We start from the raw sequence: 18,590 nt of genomic DNA on the forward strand, positions 1-18,590 counted from the left end.
GAAGAAAAGAGGCAGGTAACAAGAGAAACAGAAAGCGACACAGATGGAGAGAACAAATACAGAGAGAGGGACATGGAGACAGAGAGATAGAAACGAAAAGGCTTAGATGCTGTAATAGGTAAGAAAAGGAGAACTAGAAGATAGAAGTTGATAGAGTCAGAGAGGAAGAGAGAGAACAAGTGAGAGGAGGAGACCCAGAGAGCAAAGTGAAAGATGTGCTAGAAATGGTGGAGGAGCTGGGAGCTCCAGAACATTTGGTAGGGGAGGGATCGCACACTCACGTTAGTGGCTGCCAGTTAAGGGACACCTGTCTCTTCCTCACGCTGGGGCTGGGGCTGGGGCTCGGCAGCGCAGGGGGCACTGGTGTCAGGCACCGCTGAGAGCCTGCACACTTTTCAGGCAGGCAGCTCTGAACCCTGCAGGAGGCTTCAGAGATAGCCAGGGACTAAGCAGTGAAGGATGTGACTGAGTCCCTCTTTCTATCAAGTCTACCTGGGTCTCCAGCTGGGGTGAGGGATGGGGAAGGGAGCCCCAGCCCCTCTGCTCCTACTCTGTTTCACCCCTACCTATTCCCCACCTAGGATAACCCACCTCTGAAGCAGCGGCTCCTCCTGGGGTATTGGGCTGGGCAGCAGCGGCAAGCAGCAACACTATAAGCAGAAAGGTGGAGGCCACTCAGGTCCCTAGAGGTTCTAGAACTCCCCAAAGGAGAGCAATGGGGGTAGGGGAGGAAAAGCCGAGATAAGGCTTGAGGGTGCTGGAAATAGATGTGTGGCCAGTTGAAACACTGCGCTCAATGCCTATGTTTCTCTGTACAATGAGAGGCAAGTTGGCGTAGCCTCTCCAGGGATGAAGGTCACAGCAGCCTTATTTTTATGTGTTTTATGAAGTGTTTGGGGGTAAAGTATTATTTTAAAAATATATTTAAAAATAAAATTTTAAAATGATTTTTAAAAAAAGACTCAAAGAGGATTTCTGAGAGTGTATCTCATTCCCGACTGTTTGGGAATCTAGAACCCTGCCCTCCCCACACATCCCTGTGCTGGATGGACTCAGCCGTCATCTCATGCGTGGCCGGCAGGTGGCGCCACTTCCACAGCCTCTGCGGCTGGGAAGGAAGATCCTCCTTCGGTTGTAGGTCCTGCAGGGTGCTGAGGTGGAGGGGGATACACAAAGAGCCACAGCCCAGAAACTGGGAATCCCGAGGCCTGAGTTTTAGCCCATTCCTGCCCTTGAAAAAGCTCGTGTGTCCTGGAGCCAGGATCTCCTGGTCTTTTGGCCACGGTTTCCTCCCTGTCGTTCTTGGAGAAAACTCCACAGCCAGAGGGTCTCAGATTCTGGGTAGCAAAGCCCTCAGCTCAGTCGCGAGTGCGTCGCAACTACGGGGCCCCCTAGACAAATCCATTATCTCAGGCTAAGGGGGACGAGGAACGAGGGAGCGCGCGCAGGCTCCGAGAGAAGGGCAGTGAGAGGATGCTGCGAAGGGGACGTAGGGCGCGGGGACTCTTTCCAGACGGCTGGGGTCCAGTGGGGAAGGAGGCCACAGGGTGGGAACCTCCAGGACCCTAGATCTTGCCTTCATCCCTCCCTCCTTTCGTCCGAGTTAACCCCTTCCCGGCCCCGCCCCCCGCGCGGCTCGGGTTACTAAACTAATTCGCAGAGACTGAGGCGGGAGCAAAGCCCGAGGCCTTTGTAACGGAGCATTGGGCTGCAGGGCGGGGGGTGGGGGTGGGGGTGCTGGGCAGACTGTTTCCTTAGATCTCGTCACCGTAGACAGGAAGGGTGGCTACAAGCTCCAAATCTATAGGAAATTCTGGGTCTCTTGCCGCGAAGTCACTAGTACTTCATTCAAACCTGAAATCTTCTAATTCTAGGACACTAGAGCATCTCCAACCCTCATGAAACCTGAGGAACACCCCTGCCGGCATAGTTCCCTGAAAGCCCTTCCGCCATCAACCCAAAAGTCCACGTCTTCCTCATTAGGAAAATCCAAGTGCCCTTTTAATTAATCCAGGCGCCCCCAAACCCCAGAAAACCAGTGCATCCTAATTCCTACATAAAATCTCTTAACAACTTCCCATACTCTTCCTCCTTAAGCACCCAAAAAACTTGGGGAACCCGATCCCAGTTCGAGGGCCCCACCCATCTGTCATCCTAGGAGAACTCAAAGCCCCGCCCCCATATACACTGCGACCCTTCTCAGAAAAAAAGAAAACGAAAAACAAAAAACCCTAGAATTTCCTGGAGCCACAACTATCTCCACCACACACACCAGAAGGGAATCTCTTCAGTCCAAATCTCAGTTCTTCCCGGATTCTAACCCCTATATAATAGAGAGCCCTAATAAGTCCATGGGCTCTAGCTCTTTCATCCCAACCCCGAAGCAGTGGGTTTGATTCACCCTGCATTGGAAAATCTTTGGCCTCCCGGACCACCACTCTTTTTGGGTGGAAGGGGTACAAGGAAGAGGGGGCTGCAGCGGGGCTTACCCGGCCGGGCTGCCCGGGATCACCGCAGCCTCGACGGCCAGGCTGGGGCTGGGGCTGGGACTGGGGATGGCGGCGGAGGCGGCGGCTGCGAGGAAGGGCAGCAGCAGTACCAGCGGGAGGGGGCGGCGGACGCTGGGGCCAGGCTGCCGCATCGTGTCCCGCGTGGAGTCCGGCTCCAGGCAGGCCGTCTGTCCAGCAGGTCCGGCTTGGCGCCGCCCAGCCCCACCACCCCACCCGAAGTAGACTCATTTTCTCCACTGTCCCAGTCGCGGGCAGCTAACTTCCCGCCAATCGTAGCCTGGTACTGCCGGGGCGCTGCTGGAGCAGCCAATTGAAAGGCGGCAGGGGCGGGGCTAGAGGGACAGGTGTTGGGCGGGGGTCGCTGGGGCCTGCTTGGATTTCTCCTGCGGTGGGGGAGAATCCGGAGCCGGTACCTGACTCAGTGAACCCTCTGGTGAAGGAGAGGCCCAAGTGTGGAGGTGCTGTGACCCCCTCCCACTACTGAAAGGCATACGTAGGCAGTGTCCCCTAAAATAGACTTCCATTCGCTGGCCTCATCCCTCAGCTAGCAGTTGTGAGAGAATTTGTTCAAAATTTGCTCCCTGATTGTTGTAGATGCTGGAAGTCCCCACAGGTGTCTACTTTTCACGCGAGACACTCAGGATTCTGGGGATGGAGCATCCTGCACTGGGCCCCAGTCCCACCCCTCTGAAGGTCTCAGGCCCGTTCTGGACCTTCCCAAAAGGTTCACCCCCTTCTACAGGCCCTGTGCTGCAGGGTTCCCGGCTCAACACGCAGTAGCTTGGTTCTTCGGAAGGCTGTGATCTCGGACCCAGAGACTCCACTCCCAGAGCTCCTGACTCTGCTCTCCTCCTTGAACCCCTCTTCACTGGCCACCCCTAGAGGGTACCAGACCCCTTTCCTTGCCAGAATCTTCTAAGACTCCCAAGAGCACACCCTCCAATTCCCAGAATTGCAGATTCTCCCTAGGGAATTCCAGTCCCCTCTCTTTACTTTTAGGAGCCCCAAGCCACAGAGGACTTTAGGCCCCCCTTGTACCCCCTTTAAGGGTTCCAGGCTCCAAGCCCCCTGCAGGGCTTCAGAGGGTACCAAAACCAGTCCCCTCTCTTCATTACAGATTCAAGGCTTAAGCCCCACCTTCTTTCCTCGGAATTACAACCCCTCACCCCCTCTTCTCTCTTCTTCCCAAGGAACTGCCCCAGGGCTTTAGGCCTGCCCCCTAGTTGACCCAAGTTTCAGGCCACACTCCTTCCCATAGATAATTGGGGGTTCCCATACTTAGTATCCCAAGCCCCACCCCTTTTACATTTCACCACCTCTAGTCTTTCCAGGCCCCATCTCACTGCAGTTTAATTCTTAAGGTTTTCTGTTTTGTAGTGTAAGTCTCTCCCCAAGGGTCCACCCACATAGAGTACTTAGCCACCCACCTGGACCAGAGGGCTACCCCACACTAACACAGCAACAGATCCATCTTTGTTTTTTATCCCCTACTTCTTCCAGTGAAAGGTATACAGCAAGCACAGGGGACCCCTCACCCTCCCTGGTACAGTGAGGCACCAGGGCTGACTCACATAGCTCATCACACCATCACTGCTACCTACAAGCAATCCACGCCTCCATCCTACACTGACGCTTAGAACTGTGTGCCCATCCACCATTCAGGGACACACAGCCCTTTGAAACAGTAACAACAGCATTCAGGCCTCATTCAGGGGCATTTGTGGGCTGTCCCAGCGTGATGATGGAGTGCCTGGTTCTGTCCACTGAATGTGCTTTCTGTTCCTGTCTTTGTGAAACCCCCCATGACCCTCGCTATTAGCCCTGCAGGACAGCATATCCCTGCCCCCCTGCTGGTCCCCCTCCCTACATCCTACCCTGTGGCTGGAGCATTTGCTGGGGCGCTGCCGAAATTTCTCCCTTCTGCCTGGGATCCAGGGCATCTTCAATGTTTGTTGCTAGGCAACAGTCACTGGCTCACCACTGCAACTTCCGGGGATGGCGTCAGATTCCCGTCCCCCCTCCACCCCCCACAGCATTTGGAGTCCCCAGCTCTCAATCCCAATCAGTGCCACTATCTCCTGGGCTCCCAGGGTCACTTTTAAATTTTATTATTTATTTATTTATTCATTTTTAATTATTTTATTGTTGTTCAATTACAGTTGTCTTCATTTACCCCCCAACCACTCCCCCCCACCCCAGCCATCCCCTCCTCCCTCCTCCGCTTCCACCCACCTTGGTTTTGTCCATGTTTTCTTTGTAACTGTTCCTGAAAACCCCTTCTCCCATTATCCCTTCCCTCCTTCCCTTTGGTTCCTGTTAGATTGTTCTTAATTTCCATGTCTCTGGTTATATTTTGCTTGCTTGCTTGTTTTGTTGATTAGGTTCCAGTTAAAGGTGAGATCATGTGGTATTTGTCCCTCACTGCCTGGCTTATTTCACTTAGCATAATGCTCTCCAGTTCCATCCATGTTGTCTTTCTTACTTACTTATTTGTTTATTTATTTATGTATTTATAGTTTATTTGAGCCAAACTGATGATATATGCAGGGAAGCAAGAGCTCAAATGCTCCCCCAGGGTCGTTTCTATGTCATCCCTTGGATCCTGATCTGCTCTCAACCCTTTAGAAACCCCAGAGTTCTGCAGTCCTGGGATTCCAGAAGCTTCCTCCCAGGATGCACACACAAACACCGTTTTATCCCTTGTATTAATGAACAAAGCAACTAACAAAAATCTCTTTAGTGTTCTAGATTTACTGACATATCCCCCTTGGTTCTAGAATCACAAACACACGTGTTCTGCATTCCCTGGCATGGAAAGAAAAACACCTCTCAATATTCCAGATCTGCAAGCATTACAAAACACCCTCATATCCTAGAGTCCCTGACACCCCAACAGCCTCCTCTGTCCTAGACTTCCTAACATTCAAACATCCCACTGTGTTCTGAGTGCTCTGGCAGATAAAAACATTTCTACCCCCGGCCAGGTGGTTCGGTTGGTTGGAGCGTCAGCCTGTGCACCAAAAGGCAGGGGGTTCCACCGCCCTCCGCCGTCAGGCACATACAGGAGGCAAGTGATCAATGTTTCTCACGGTGATGTTTTTTTTTTTGATCCCAAGTCAATAAACATCTTTGGGTGAGGATTTAAAAAAACATTTCTAGAGTTTGAGCCTCACAGGCACTCCAGAACATTTCTCATATTTTAGAATCACTCACCTTTTAGGCCTCCCATTCATGTTCTGCCTTCTCTGACAATCTAGACCCCCCCCCCCATTGTGGATCTCTCGGAATGCAAACAAACCATCTAGTGATCTAGAAAAGCTGACATTCTAGAATAGCCCTAGATTTTCTAATAATCCAGATTCTTTTCTTTTATAACTCTCAGCATCCCATAAACCCTGGCATGGAAAATATTACTACTAGTGTAGATTCATAGGCCTTCTAGAACATTTCCATTTTAGAATTATTAACTTTCCAGGTCCTTTTTGTCAAGACACTTCTACAGTCTGGATGCTCTGAAATGCAGGGGAGAACCCTAACATTGTCCATCCACTAGAACTCTAGAATATCCTTGTGTTCTAGATTCTCTAACATTCTAGACCCATCTCCAGCATGTTACAGAAGCTCTTGCATTCCAGAAACTCTGGGATTCTACAATTCGCATATCCTGAAATCCCTTATTGGCCCACTTTCTCTCCCTTTCATTGATCCAAGGAAAAGATGCTGAAAATTTCCCTGAAGAGTTTCTACAGGAACAGGTATTATTTGAGGGACGATCCCAAGGATGTCAGGCTGTGGTGAGCTGAACCTATCTGTCTCACATACCCTCTCAGGTGTGGGCAGCAAAGAGGTGAAAGACTGGGCAGCTAGGGACGTGGGCAAGGTGTTGGGAATGCTGGGGTTTGGAGTACAAATGTTAAGGATGTGGCAACAACGTCTGTGTTTACACTGACCTGTAGCCATTCATCCCCATTTGTGGTAACAAAACCCAGATTCACTTTTCAAGAAATCCTCTTCCACTGTCAACATGGAGGTGACCTCACCTGGCCATAATGATTGGTTCAGGGATGCTCATCTGACTCAATTCAAGCCAATTCAGTCTTACAATTTCTGTGGCTGCTAGAGAGAATACAGTTGCTAAGGAACTACCTGGAGTTATTTTGGCACAGAGAGGGAAAACCTGACTGAGAAACCCCTGGGTGCAGCCCTGCCTGAACCAGAATGTAAGCCTATGCATTTCCTTTTTTTTTGCTTAAACCAGGAAAGGCAGATGTCTCTGAGTCTACAGCCAGAGATGGGCCCCACAGCTCTCTCACCCTTTCCCTGGGGGGTTCCAAAATCCTCTGAGAATGTAAGGAAGATGTTGGCAGTGAGAACTTTATTAGGCGAGGGGTGACTTTGGCTCCCGAAAAGGGGTAGGGGGATCCAGTAACAGTGACCACTCCAAGGAGGCCCTGGCCCTGAACCCAGGGCTCTGACAGGAATCAAGGAGGAACCAGAGTCCCCAGGACCAGGGTATCCAAAGGCACCATGGCAGCTGCATTCAGAAGGAAGTTTCATTGAGCTTCATCTTGGGGGGTGCAAGGGGAGCCCCAAGACCCGTGGAGGGCCGGGGAGCTGGTGTTGGTGGCCGTCGGGGCTCTGGCCCACTGCGCACCAGTTCCTGGCAGCGTTCCACAAAGCTGCCTCCCCCACGGCGCCGGACCTCAGCCTGTGGGGGGCTGGGGCTCCCACGGCGGCCAGACAGGGAGGTGTTGCTGGAGGCTGAGTGGAGACTGCGGGGGTGATGAGCGTCAGTGCAGGCCATTATGAGGCAACTAGGCTACTCACCCCCACCAAGGTCACCATGTTCTGTCCTTCCCATGGCACAGAAGGGGGAGTGGAGCCATGCCTACCTGGTGAGAGAAGTGCGGGGGGAGGGGCTAGGGAGAGAGCCCCTCAAGGATGCCAATGGGGCCAGGTCGCACTGCTCCAGCTGTTCCATCAGCTCTTCCTCTGTCAGGCCACCTGCTGGGGGGCAAGGAAGCAGGGGGGGTCAGGGAACAAGACAAGGATTGCAGGGTAAGGGAAAAGGTGAAGTGCAAGGGTTGAGGTCAGGAGAAAAGATTCAGAGGTCAAGGGACAGGGGTCGGAAACTGAGAGAAGTTAAAAAGTAAGGGCAAGGAGGGGTTGGCGGGCAGAGGAAGGGGTCAGAGGGCAAGGGCTTGAAGAGGGAGATCGTGATGAAGGAGGATATGGAGAGGGGTTCAGGGTGAGTCTGTGAGGCTTGGGACAGGATCAAGGTGGGGCGGGGAGTACCAGGAGCCTGGCCAAGGCCATCCATGGCGGTGGTCAGGTCCCACATGGCCAGGCTGCCGTTGGCCTGGCCAGTGAGCAGGTAGCGCCGGGGCCTCGAGCCAAGCCGCCGGGATCCCTCGCACTCGAGCACCGTGAAGGCGGTGGTGGGCGAGCCATCCACGGAGCGCACGGAGCACACCCTGCAAGGGAGGGAAAGGGTCACCCTGGCCACACCAGGGCCTGGCCTGCTTCTTCTTCTCATCTTCACACCCGTCCTAGGCCACAGGCCCCACCATTGTGGCTTCCATGCTTGCTCCTCCACCCTCAGGCTTCTCCCTCCTCCTCCAATCTACTTACTTGAACTCTGGCCCTGGGGGGCCAGCAGCTCCTTGGATGTCCCCTGCCTTCACACTAGCCACGCGTCCCATGTGGGCCTCAGGACTCTGCCAAATCTGCTGCTCCCTTCATTCCCACCCGGGGAAGGCCCGAGTCTCACCCTCGGTGCCTCCCTCATCTCATTGTGTCAGTCCCTCAGGCTCCTGCATGTTTTCCACGGCTCCTCCGCCCAGCCCAACACATTGCCCCAGTCAGGCCCACCCTCTCCAGCCAGGTGCCTGCCCAGCCCCCTCATTGGCCTCCTACCCAAACGCCAGTCTATCCCTGTCATGGCAGCCATAGCTCCTAGGACCTGCAGGACAGTTTCAGCTCCTCCATTTGATTGCCAAGGCCCTGCCTCTCGGCAGCCCCACCGCTCACCTCCAGTTGTGCTCTGGCCCTCAGAGGCCATTGGCGCTTCACTGGTTACCCCACTTAGCCATTCCTAGCCTTTGCACATGCTGTTCCTTCACCCTGGCACACTCACTTCTACTTATCCTCAAGGCCTCAGCTCCGTCTCCTCCTCAAGAAAGCCATCTCTGGCCTCCTTCCCAGGCTAGAGCCAGCCCCCGTCTACAGTTTCCTGGCCACCGCCCCACCCCCACCCCGGCCCCTCTGCCTGAGCCCCTGTCCCGCCCCAACTACTGGGGGCAGGACAGGGGGCAGGACAGAGCCAAGCTCTGCCACAGGGGCCACCTTCCCCAGCTTCTCTCCTGCCAATGTGTCTCACCTTTGCTGCCTCCAGCCCCCCAACCCAGACAAGGCCTCTGCTCCACCCTAGCCCCTGCTTCTTTCGTGCCACTTGGCCAAGGCCTCCTTCTGGCCTCCATAACACAGCCAGCCTCCTGCCTTCTCCTCTGACCACCCTCCCCGTCTGATGAATGGTCCTCACCGCTGGCCAGTGGATGAAAGGCGCACAAAGAGCTGGCTGGCGCTTGGCACCACCTTCTGAATGAACACTTGCTGGTCATCCCGCTCGCCGTAGGGACCTGGGCCAGGAAGGCAAGAGGGTCAGGCCTGCTGGGTGCCTGGGACCTCCAGACCCCGAGGCTCCGCCCCATCCCAGGACTAGGTCCCCAACCCTAAACTGCTGAAGTTGGGTGGGGTCAGAGAGGGCTAAGGGTCAGCAACAGTCAACAGGGCTCAGGTACATTAGGGATAGGGGTGGTCCCAGTTCAGGGGGCAGTTAGCAGGAATCAGTGGGGGCAACAGAACTGGACAGGAGGAGCTGGGAGTAAAGAAAGGTCAAAAGGGTTCAGACAGGGGGCCAATGGAGGCCAACGGGGGCCTGTGGGGTAGGCAGCCAGGGGCTAGGAAGTACCAATGTCATTGCCAGCACTGCAGCCGCCATGCCCATCGGCCGACTCTAGAGCCAGGATCTTGAAGGAAGCGAGTGGGGTGGAACCCGGCTGGGTGGAAATCATGCCCCGGAAGCGAGTCACAGACCAGGTCCGCACGTGGTTGTTGTCAGCACAGACTGAGGGGCAGAGGGCAGCGGGTCAGGAGGGCTGTTGCTGCCCACCTTCCCCAGCCCAGGAGGAGAAACTTTCAGAGGTGTGAGGATTCAGATGCCTCCAAGCTCTTTCCCCGAATTCCAAATGGTCAAAAATCCTGTTGGCTCTGCCTCCAAAACTGTTCAGAGTCTGATCTCACCTTACCCTGTCCGCTGCCTCCAGCTGCTCCTGTTCATCTCATCTCCGCCTGGACCATTGCAGCGGCTGCCTCCCTCTGCTCCCTGCTTCTGCTCTGTCCCCACCACCTGTCCCACACGCAGCCAGAGGGAGCCTATGCACACCTGCATCAGGTCACTGCCCTCCCCTCCTCTCCCAGACCCCTCCTGAGGCACCATCTCAGTTGGGCCAAGGACACAGTCTTCTCCGTGTTTCGCAAGGTCCTACTGACCCACCCCCATCAATCCGCCCTCCCCCTTGCCCACTCTACCCTGCGCACAGGGGCTCCCTGCTTTTCCTCAGATATACCAAACGTCCTCCCACCACATATCCTTTGCCATGCCTGTTCCCTCCGCCTGTAATGCTTGTCCCCAGTGATCTGCACTGTTCATGTCCTCATTTCTCCTTCCTTAGAATGGCCTACCCAGAACCACGCACTATCCAGTGACCCTGACAATCTCATTACTGCCTGATATCGACTTACATTTTTTATTAATTTGTCTGCTGTCCCCACAAGAACATCTGCTCCACCAGGATAGGGACTTGGCCTGTCTTGTTCATCACTATGTGTGCCTGGCACACAGTAGGTGTTCAATAGACATTTGTTGAATTGATAAATTATTTACTCCCTCAAACTCGTCCCCTTTATAGCGCCCTCTTACTTCTGCGATTACTGTCCCACGTCTAACTTCTCTGCCCTGTAGGTCTCTCCCTACACAACGTCCCTCTCCAGTGGAAACCCTCATCCACCTGGCTTCACGCTCCCATCGGGGCCACCCCGCCCACAGAGAGAGGGCACGGGCAGCCCGGCGGGCCCACCTGAGATGAGATGCTTCTCCGACAGCATGATCTTGGTGACAGGGCTGCGGTGCACAGTGAAGGTCTGGAAGAGCTGTGGCCCGGAGCCCACCGTCTCGGGGTGCTGCACGATGACCCGCACGCCCCCTGAGCTGGTGCCATAGGCAATCTCAATCCAGTTCCCGCTGTCACCTGGTGACGAAGAGAGGGACAGGGTCGCAGTGAGACAAAAACCAAGGCAGAGACAGACAGACAGACAGACAGACAGAAGAACAGAGAGTCAGGAAGCAAGGAGAGAGGGAAGGATGAAAATGGGCGGGTGAGGAGGGGTGGAGACGGAGGAACAGGGACACGAAGTGACAGGTCAGAGAGAGAGAGAACCGGAGACAGACGTTAAGGTGAAGAGGCAGAACTGACAGGAGAGGGAAGAGAGAGAGAGACCACAGAAACGGGGAGACGGGGCGCTGGGCCAATGAGTCACGGGGAGGGCTCCAGACAGACACACACGGACAGAGATGGAATGAGAGAAAGAAACAAATAAAGACATATATGAACAGAGAGCAAGAGAGGACGTGCAACCCAGTGCATCTGAGGGACTCCCTGCCCTCGCCAGCTTTCCAGAAGGAAAGAGTGATTCTGCAAGCGCCACAAGCTCCATAAACCATCTAAAAGACTGGGGGTAGGGAAAATGTGCTTGTAATACTTTGTGCAGTTGAAAGCAGTGGACTGGGGTTATGCATCACCACACAGATGGACATTAGACCCAGGGTGAGGCGGACAAAACAAGAGGATCACTGAGGCAGACGCCTGGTGCTGCTGCACAAACTCCAGCCTCTCCATGCCACCCGTTTCATAAGGGCACACGCACATGAAAACACAAATGTTAGTCATGACAGAATAGCAACATATGATGGGAGGACAGGGACATATGAATGGAGTAAGGAGGGGGCCTTACAGGTGGGGGATGGGCGAAGAGGTGAGGGGAACATGGTCAATAATAACACTGTGACAGTTCACATGTTGACAGAATTGTGGGGTGATCACATCATAAGGTGTAAAAGTGTTGAATCACTAGATTGTACACCTGAAACTAATATAACTAATGGAGTATATCCCACCTATATGTAAATTAAAAAAAGAAAAGAAAGGGGCCTTACATGATGACATGCTTCAAAGTCAGGTATAATATTAATTTATTCCTGCTAGAAAAAAATGTACCATAACCCTTGCCTCCCACCGTATATATACCAGCTAATTCGAAGTGAAACAGAGGCCTACATGCAATTGCTAAAACTACAGAGCTTCTAGAAGAAAATACAGGGGGAAATTTTCACAACCTGGAGGTAGGCAAAGATATCCTAAGATCCAGAAAGCACTAACGAATAAATAAAATAAAGTAATTAACCATTATGCTAAGTGAAAAAAGGCAGACCCAAAGGCCACACAGTGTATGATCCCTTTGCATGAAATGTCCAGAAGAGGTGACCCCACAGCGACAAAAAGTAGGTTAGGTTTCAAGGGGCTGCCAGGAGGCAGGAATGGGGTATGATTGCTAACAAGTTCAGGGTTTCTTTTTGGGGTGATAAAAAATCATATTCTGGAATTAGATAGTAGTGACAGCTGCACAACATTGTGAATCTACTAAAAATCACCAAATGCCCTGGCTGGTGTGGTTCAGTGGATTAAACATCAGCCTGTGAACCAAAACGTTGCCGGTGCAATTCCTGGTGGGGCACATGCCTGGGTTGCAGGCCAGGTCCCTCCCTGGCTGAGGGTGTGAGAGAAGCAACTGATCAATGTTTCTCTCACACTTCAATGTTTTTCTTTCTTTCTCCCTCTCCTCTTGCTAAAATAAATTAATTCAAATCTTTAAAAACAAACCCACAAAGGTAAAAGAAAATAAAAAAAATAAAAACCACCAAATTGCACACGTTAAAATGGTGAATTTTATGGTATGTAAATGATATCTCAACAGAAGCAAACAAAAATCAATTTTTTTCTATTTGAGGTCAAGGAAACAAGACAAAAAAAAACACAAAAAAACAAAAAACTGTCCCAAGTGAGAAAATTCAGCTTGGTCCACTGCAAAATGTGCCTCCTCTTTGTTTTAGGGGCACGCAAGCTTCATGCCCCAGTCGCAGAGGTGGGGAAGGAACCCACAGACGAACGGCTGGTAGTCAACTCTGCCCTTGGTGGGGAGGCCTGCTGCCGTCCAGTGTCTAGAACAGTGCTTATATATAAGTGGTGCTCAGTGAGTATTTGCTGAATGACTGAGTGACGGGTAAATCTGTCCCCTCTTCCATTAAATCTCACTGGGTCACACTACACAAGCAGTGGGGAGACAGCTGTGGGCTGGGGCTGGCCTCGGATGGTGGTGGGGAGCCAGGTCAGAACTTACTGGTCTTGGGGGTGAGGTAGACGCTGAGGGCTGTGACCCCGTCTTCTGCTGGGTCCCGGTAGAGCTCGCTGACAAGGAGGTCATTGTCCTTCATGCGCAGGGGAAACTTCTGCACATCTGCAGTGGGCACAGAGGATACAGCAGGTTTGTTCAAGGCACCCCAGCCTCTCCCCTCCTCTCGCATTTTCCAGGGCAGGTGCTCAGGCATGTGCTGCTCACCCACATAGTAGATGGAGCCATTGTTGCAGCCCAGGAGGAGGAAGGAGCCTGCTGCATCGTAGCTGGTGATGGGCTGCACTTCCTGGACCTGGGGGCAGGGCAGACTGTGGCCAGGAGTCCCTCCCTGCCTTTGCCTCTGCAGCTCCCAGCACTCCTGCCCTCACCACCCCCGCAAGAGCCCACCCACCGAGAGTTTCTAGGTCTACTTCTCTACTGCCTTGCCTGCTCTAGGCCTGTTTCAATCTGTTTCTCTCCATCTCTAAACATCTCTTGGTCAGTGCATCTATCTCTGGGCTTCTCCTGGATGCTGTATCTCTGACACTTCTCTATTCAGCTCCGTCCATTCTTTGGGTCCCTTCATCTACCACAGGCATTCAGTCCTGGTTCCTCTCTGTCATCTCTTTCCACTTTTCTGTCTCTTGCCCTCTGTCTGTCTCTTTCTCCCTCCTTTCTCTGCTTGTCTGTCTGTCTCTCTCTCAAACACTCACACTTTAGCAGAAGAAAACAACACTGCAGGTGTGCTTTCTGTACATTTTGGACATGGCTGGGGTACATGCAGCAAGAATGACAGACGTTTGCACGTGTCTCTCTAGGTTTCTGTCTCCTACACCATCTCCCCTCACCCCCATCTCCCCTGTTCCCCCATCCAGTGCCTAGAAAATCCTCTCTCCTTTCCAAACCCACCCATCTTTCCTGTGAGCTTGGCAGTCCCTCCTCCAGGAAGGCCTCCCTGATGCTCTTTAGGCCTTTAACACATATGCCCAGGCTCTGGCCCACTGCTGGGCTTGCTGGCTCTGTCCAGGTGGGGTGAGGTGGAAAGAAACCCCGCCCAAGAGGTGTGTGCAGTCTGGACACTGGAGAAAGGGAGAGCCAGCACCCTGACCTGCCAGTGCTTGGTGACGGCATTCCACACGCCAATGCGCCCTGTGTGGCTCGTAGCAATAAGCTGGTTCCCAACGAAGAATAAGGCCTCCACAGGCACCCCCAGATGGAAGACTCCTGTTGAGGGAAAGGAGCAGTCAGCCAGGACCCTACTTCGTGGGGGAGAAGAAGGATGGCAGCAAGAGTTCCGACGCCCAGAGGAATCAGCTGGCCATGGAATCCTCACAGGACAGAGGATTCCATTAGGAATTACAGGGGTTCTCCCGAGAACCGAGATTTGCTAGGGAACAGATTAGTTAACAAGTCAGAGATTTTTAATGAGAACACAGGGTCTAATAGGCTTGGCATTCCACTGGCATGAAGCATTCCAAAAAGGCAAAGACATCTAACAGGGCAGTGAATTCTGACAGAATTGTATGTGGGTGGATTTTTCTACCAGACTAAGGAATTCTAACAGGATACAGAATTCTAAAGTGTTGGAACATCCTAATAACGCAAAGAACTCTTATGGGTTGGAGAACTGTAGAGCAGGGTTATTTTCAAAGGCCATAGAATGCTAATGGGGTAGAAAATTCTAATGGACCACAGACTAGGGTAGAATTCTACAGGACAGAGGCTTCTGGAAAAAGCCTGGTGCCATACCTATCTCAGAGCCACCGCCTTCCGCCTGCAGAGCCCACAGAAGGATCTCGCTGCCTGTGGCCGCTGCCACCATCTTGTCATGCTCACCCAAAGCCCCACCGAGCACCCGGGCTGTGAGTGCCAGTCGCTCGATGGGCCAGTCCAGGCGGGGACTGGAGAACACCAGCTGCCAGCCAGAGGCTTCCTTCAGCCTGGAGGATTGGGGACGTATCAACCCTCACCCCAAGCCCTCCCCATCAACAGGGCTAAAAGCCTCCTGCCACCACCCTCCCCAAGCACCTGTAACAGACAAGAAACTGGGTATAGGCCACAGCGATCCAGTTGTGGTGTCCACACACGAGGCGCACCATCCCTGGTTCCTCCGGTAGCCCTTAGAGGGGAGCACAAAGATCAGCACAGGGGCGCAGGGATTCCACTGGCTGGCCTAGCCTCCCAGGAGACAGGAGCATACCTGATAGGGAGGGAGGGGTCTTCTCATCCAGCATTCGGCCCAGAAGCCCTGCATTGCCCAGGTTGGGGGGCATGGTGTTGCTCCTTCGAACAGGTGCTGGGCGTCCCCCTGTTTGCTGGGGTCCCACCAGGCTGTGCCGGTTCCGCCGCTTCATTGGGAACACTATGGCAGGGAGAGGGGGCAGAGTGACAATAACTGTAATAATTGTAATAGTGGCCACATAGCAAACCCTTAAAATAGCCAGATATTGTGTGGAACACAATCTTTTTATTTTTATTTTTTAATTTTTATTTATTTTTAGACAGAGGCGAAGAGAGAGAGGGAAACATCAACATGTGGTTGCCTCTCATGTGCCCTCCACTGGGGACCTGACCTGCAAACGAGGCATGTGCCCTGACTACGAAATGAACCAACAACTCTGGTCCGTAGGCTGGCACTCAATCCACTAAGCCATACCAGCCAGGACCACAGTTTTTTGTTATGAAAAGAATTTGGGTGGTGTGGGGACACTGCATTAAGTGAAACTGAATCACACAGCAAGTTACTCCCTTTTCAGTTCTTTTTGGCCTATCACAAAGGAAGAATCAGTTTAGAAAGTCATAATATTGATTATCTCTTCAATATTTGCTAATCTTTCCTTTTAAGAAATGGAAGCCTGTCCCCTTGGCAGAAAAGAGCATCTAGCCAGAGTTTAATAACACTGTTATGTTTGGGTCTTATTCTTGTGTTTACGTATTTATGGTAGAAAGGTAGTGATATTAAGCTTCTATTTAAAATGATTAAAAAAAAAAAAAACAAGGCAGAGCTAAGTTAAGAAAACAACAGCATAGCCCTGGCTGCTGTAGCTCAGTGGACTAAGTGTGGGCTTGTGAACCAAAGGGTCGCTGGTTCTATTCCCAGTCAGGGCACATGCCTGGGTTGTGGGCCAGGTCCCCAGTAGGGGGTGCATGAAAGGTGACCACACACTGATGTTTCTCTCCCTTTCTTTCTCTCTCCCTTACCCTCTCTCTAAAAATAAATAAATAAAATATTAAAAAAAAAGAAAACAACAGCATAGGTCTTCATATTTGGCAAACTTCATGAAAGTCATAGATATTGATTGAGGTTAGGGAAACAAAGCCATAAGCTGAATTTTCCCCTCTGTCCCTTCTACCAATCAGCAAAGCTTCATGGATTATAGGCCCCAGTGACCACTGGGGCATATTTTCCATGACCAGTGGGCTGGCTGCACCAAGGCCTCATGGATTATAGTCAATAAGTCTCCTTTAATAGTTCTCCCCTCCATGCAAGGAATCCAGTTCTTCTAAGCTTTCCCACAAGATAATCAAACCTGGACTATGACTCTCATTGCACTCTACAGCGTGCAATAGAGCACAGGTGGCAAACACAAGGCTCGTGGGCTGAATCCGGCCCAGCACCTTGTTTCTACCCAGCAGCAGTGCTGAGCTCTCACTTAATTGATAAGGAGTTACATTTACACAGTCCTAAAATTACATCCAGCCCTTTGAAGGCAACTGCCAAACTGATGTGACCCCCGGTGAAAACAAGTTTGACACCCCTGCAATAGGGCCTCAAGGGGGGCCCTGCCTCATTGGAATGCTGATTCCTATTTCCTTTCCAAGCATCATACCATGCATTTGATATAGAACTACAACTCCATAGTGTCTCAGGGTTCACAGCACAGGCGCTCAAGAGCTGCCAGCCTCATGGGAAATGTAGTCTTTATTCTATCCATCCTCCATTCCATTCCTTAATAGTGCCTACCTGGTGGAGGCAGGTAACCATTGAAGAGAACGTTTCCACAAGAAGAACGATCCAACTCCTCCCGCAGCTGCAGACGACGAACTGAGGCAGAAAGACTTGAAGGATGGGTCTTGGTGGGTACTGAGTTCAATTCTTTCCCCTCTCCCCCATCTCTTTCTCCACAGAATACCACTACTCCCCTGAGACCCAGGACCAAATCCAGGGCTGTCAGCTCTAACCCAACCTTCTTTCAGGAGAGAGGGGGATGGAGGAGCATCACTAGAGAGCTGGTTTTCTATTCATTGAGGATGCTAATGGGGCCCGCACTTACCCAGAGGAGTGAGCCCATAGAACTGGGCTTCGTGAAGGAGGCTGGAACCGTGGACACCCCTGGATAGTGAAATGACCAGGGATCAGGGTCTGGGTGGTGGGAATAGGCATAGACTTCTGAGGAGAAAGTTTTCAAAACTGCAGAGAATCCCGAGGTGGCAAATTTTGATGGGTGATGACATGGCTGCTAAAAATGTGTGTGTTTGTGGGGAATTGTAAGGACACACAATTCAAATATGATCAAGGAGCTTAAGTGAACATTCTGAAGAGAAGAAATTTCTTAGGGCACGAAGACGGTAGGGGACATCCCTTCATCCTCCATGCCAACCTGGGGTCCAACTCTTTGGTGCGCAGAAAGTTGAGGATGGGGGCGAAGACGGTGGGGTCCCTGTCGATGAAGATCTGCGGGGAAGGGGTGCAGAAGATGTATGGCGCAAAGAGAGGGCCTAAGTGGGAGATCTGTCCCTCCTCCTACCCGCTGCCCCATTTCAGGTCTTGCCCTACTCACAGCTCCGGTCTCATCTTTCAGTGTTGAGATGCGTCCGCTCAAAAGACTGCAGGGAAGCGACACGGAGCAGGTGTCACGGGTTGGAGTGTGTACGTGCGGGGTGGGGGCATGAGGTCTCCCCATACTTTCTCCTCTCGCCCCGCCCCTCCCCGTCCCAAACTCGCTCTCCCAAACCACCTGGAGAAGAAGGAGTCTGGTATCCAGGTGAGAGTCTGGCGAGAGGTACTGAATCTGTGCGGAGAAGGTGGGAAGGTGAGCGGACCAGAGGTGATGTAGGGAGGGTGAGGAATACGGCTCCCTACACCAGGGCCAGGTGAATTCCCTACCCTCCACCGCAGCCAGTCCAGCCTCCCGCACCTCCCTCAGGGGGCGGAGCAATCCTTGAGAACAGGATTCCCCGGGAGAAGTGACTTCTCCCACCCCGCTCGCCGCCCCCGAGGGTGGGACCTCAGGAGTCTCCTAAACTCACCTCTTGCCTCCCACGTTCAGATGAATCACCTCTCCGGGAGGGCCCCGTCCCGGGAACCCTTCCGCCGCAGGGGCGGCGGCGGCTGCCATGGCCCGCGGGCTAGCTGGCCGGTCGGTACCCGCTTCCGGGTGTCTCCCCGCCCCCGCCCTCACGGCGTGTTCATTGGGCAAGAAACTCCCAGAGCCGCTGGCGATTGGGCAAAACCCTCATCCTTCGCAATTAAAGTCTCCGCCTCCTTAAGGGGGGCCCGCCTTTCCTGTCCCGGACAGGGCGGACCCGGCGGTTCCTTTGGGGAAGTTTAGTTAGGAGGGATGGTAAAAC

General features: G+C 52.8%; 1 protein-coding gene across 1 annotated transcript; it reads right to left on the minus strand.

The window, feature by feature from the left end:
- Positions 1 to 6,866: 6,866 nt before the first annotated feature.
- On the minus strand, positions 6,867 to 18,407 carry SHKBP1 (SH3KBP1 binding protein 1). Its single transcript, XM_045846586.1, has 18 exons — positions 18,270 to 18,407; positions 17,978 to 18,031; positions 17,801 to 17,846; positions 17,621 to 17,694; positions 17,294 to 17,352; positions 16,984 to 17,064; positions 15,220 to 15,381; positions 15,048 to 15,138; positions 14,769 to 14,959; positions 14,128 to 14,243; positions 13,245 to 13,332; positions 13,026 to 13,142; positions 10,649 to 10,819; positions 9,481 to 9,636; positions 9,052 to 9,148; positions 7,806 to 7,984; positions 7,403 to 7,517; positions 6,867 to 7,282 (listed from the first exon to the last, which is right to left on the minus strand). The coding sequence occupies exons 1-18, from the start codon at positions 18,356 to 18,358 to the stop codon at positions 7,051 to 7,053; spliced, it is 2,118 nt and encodes a 705-aa protein (XP_045702542.1). The 5' UTR covers positions 18,359 to 18,407; the 3' UTR covers positions 6,867 to 7,050.
- Positions 18,408 to 18,590: the final 183 nt, after the last annotated feature.

Source organism: Phyllostomus hastatus, unplaced genomic scaffold (assembly GCF_019186645.2).
Source record: "Phyllostomus hastatus isolate PE091 unplaced genomic scaffold, TTU_PhHast_1.1 phas_contig_5, whole genome shotgun sequence".
Lineage (NCBI taxonomy): Eukaryota > Metazoa > Chordata > Mammalia > Chiroptera > Phyllostomidae > Phyllostomus > Phyllostomus hastatus.

What these genes read in the sequence shown, in the direction of transcription:
- SHKBP1 (XM_045846586.1), bottom strand. Translation starts at nt 18,358, where the DNA reads ATGGCAGCCGCCGCCGCCCCTGCGGCGGAAGGGTTCCCGGGACGGGGC. An exon ending in TGGTTACCTGCCTCCACCAG is followed by an intron (nt 15,382 to 16,983) that starts GTAGGCACTATT and finishes TCCCTGCCATAG; the next exon opens with TGTTCCCAATGAAGCGGCGG. An exon ending in CTACCTCACCCCCAAGACCA is followed by an intron (nt 10,820 to 13,025) that starts GTAAGTTCTGAC and finishes CTTCGTCACCAG; the next exon opens with GTGACAGCGGGAACTGGATT.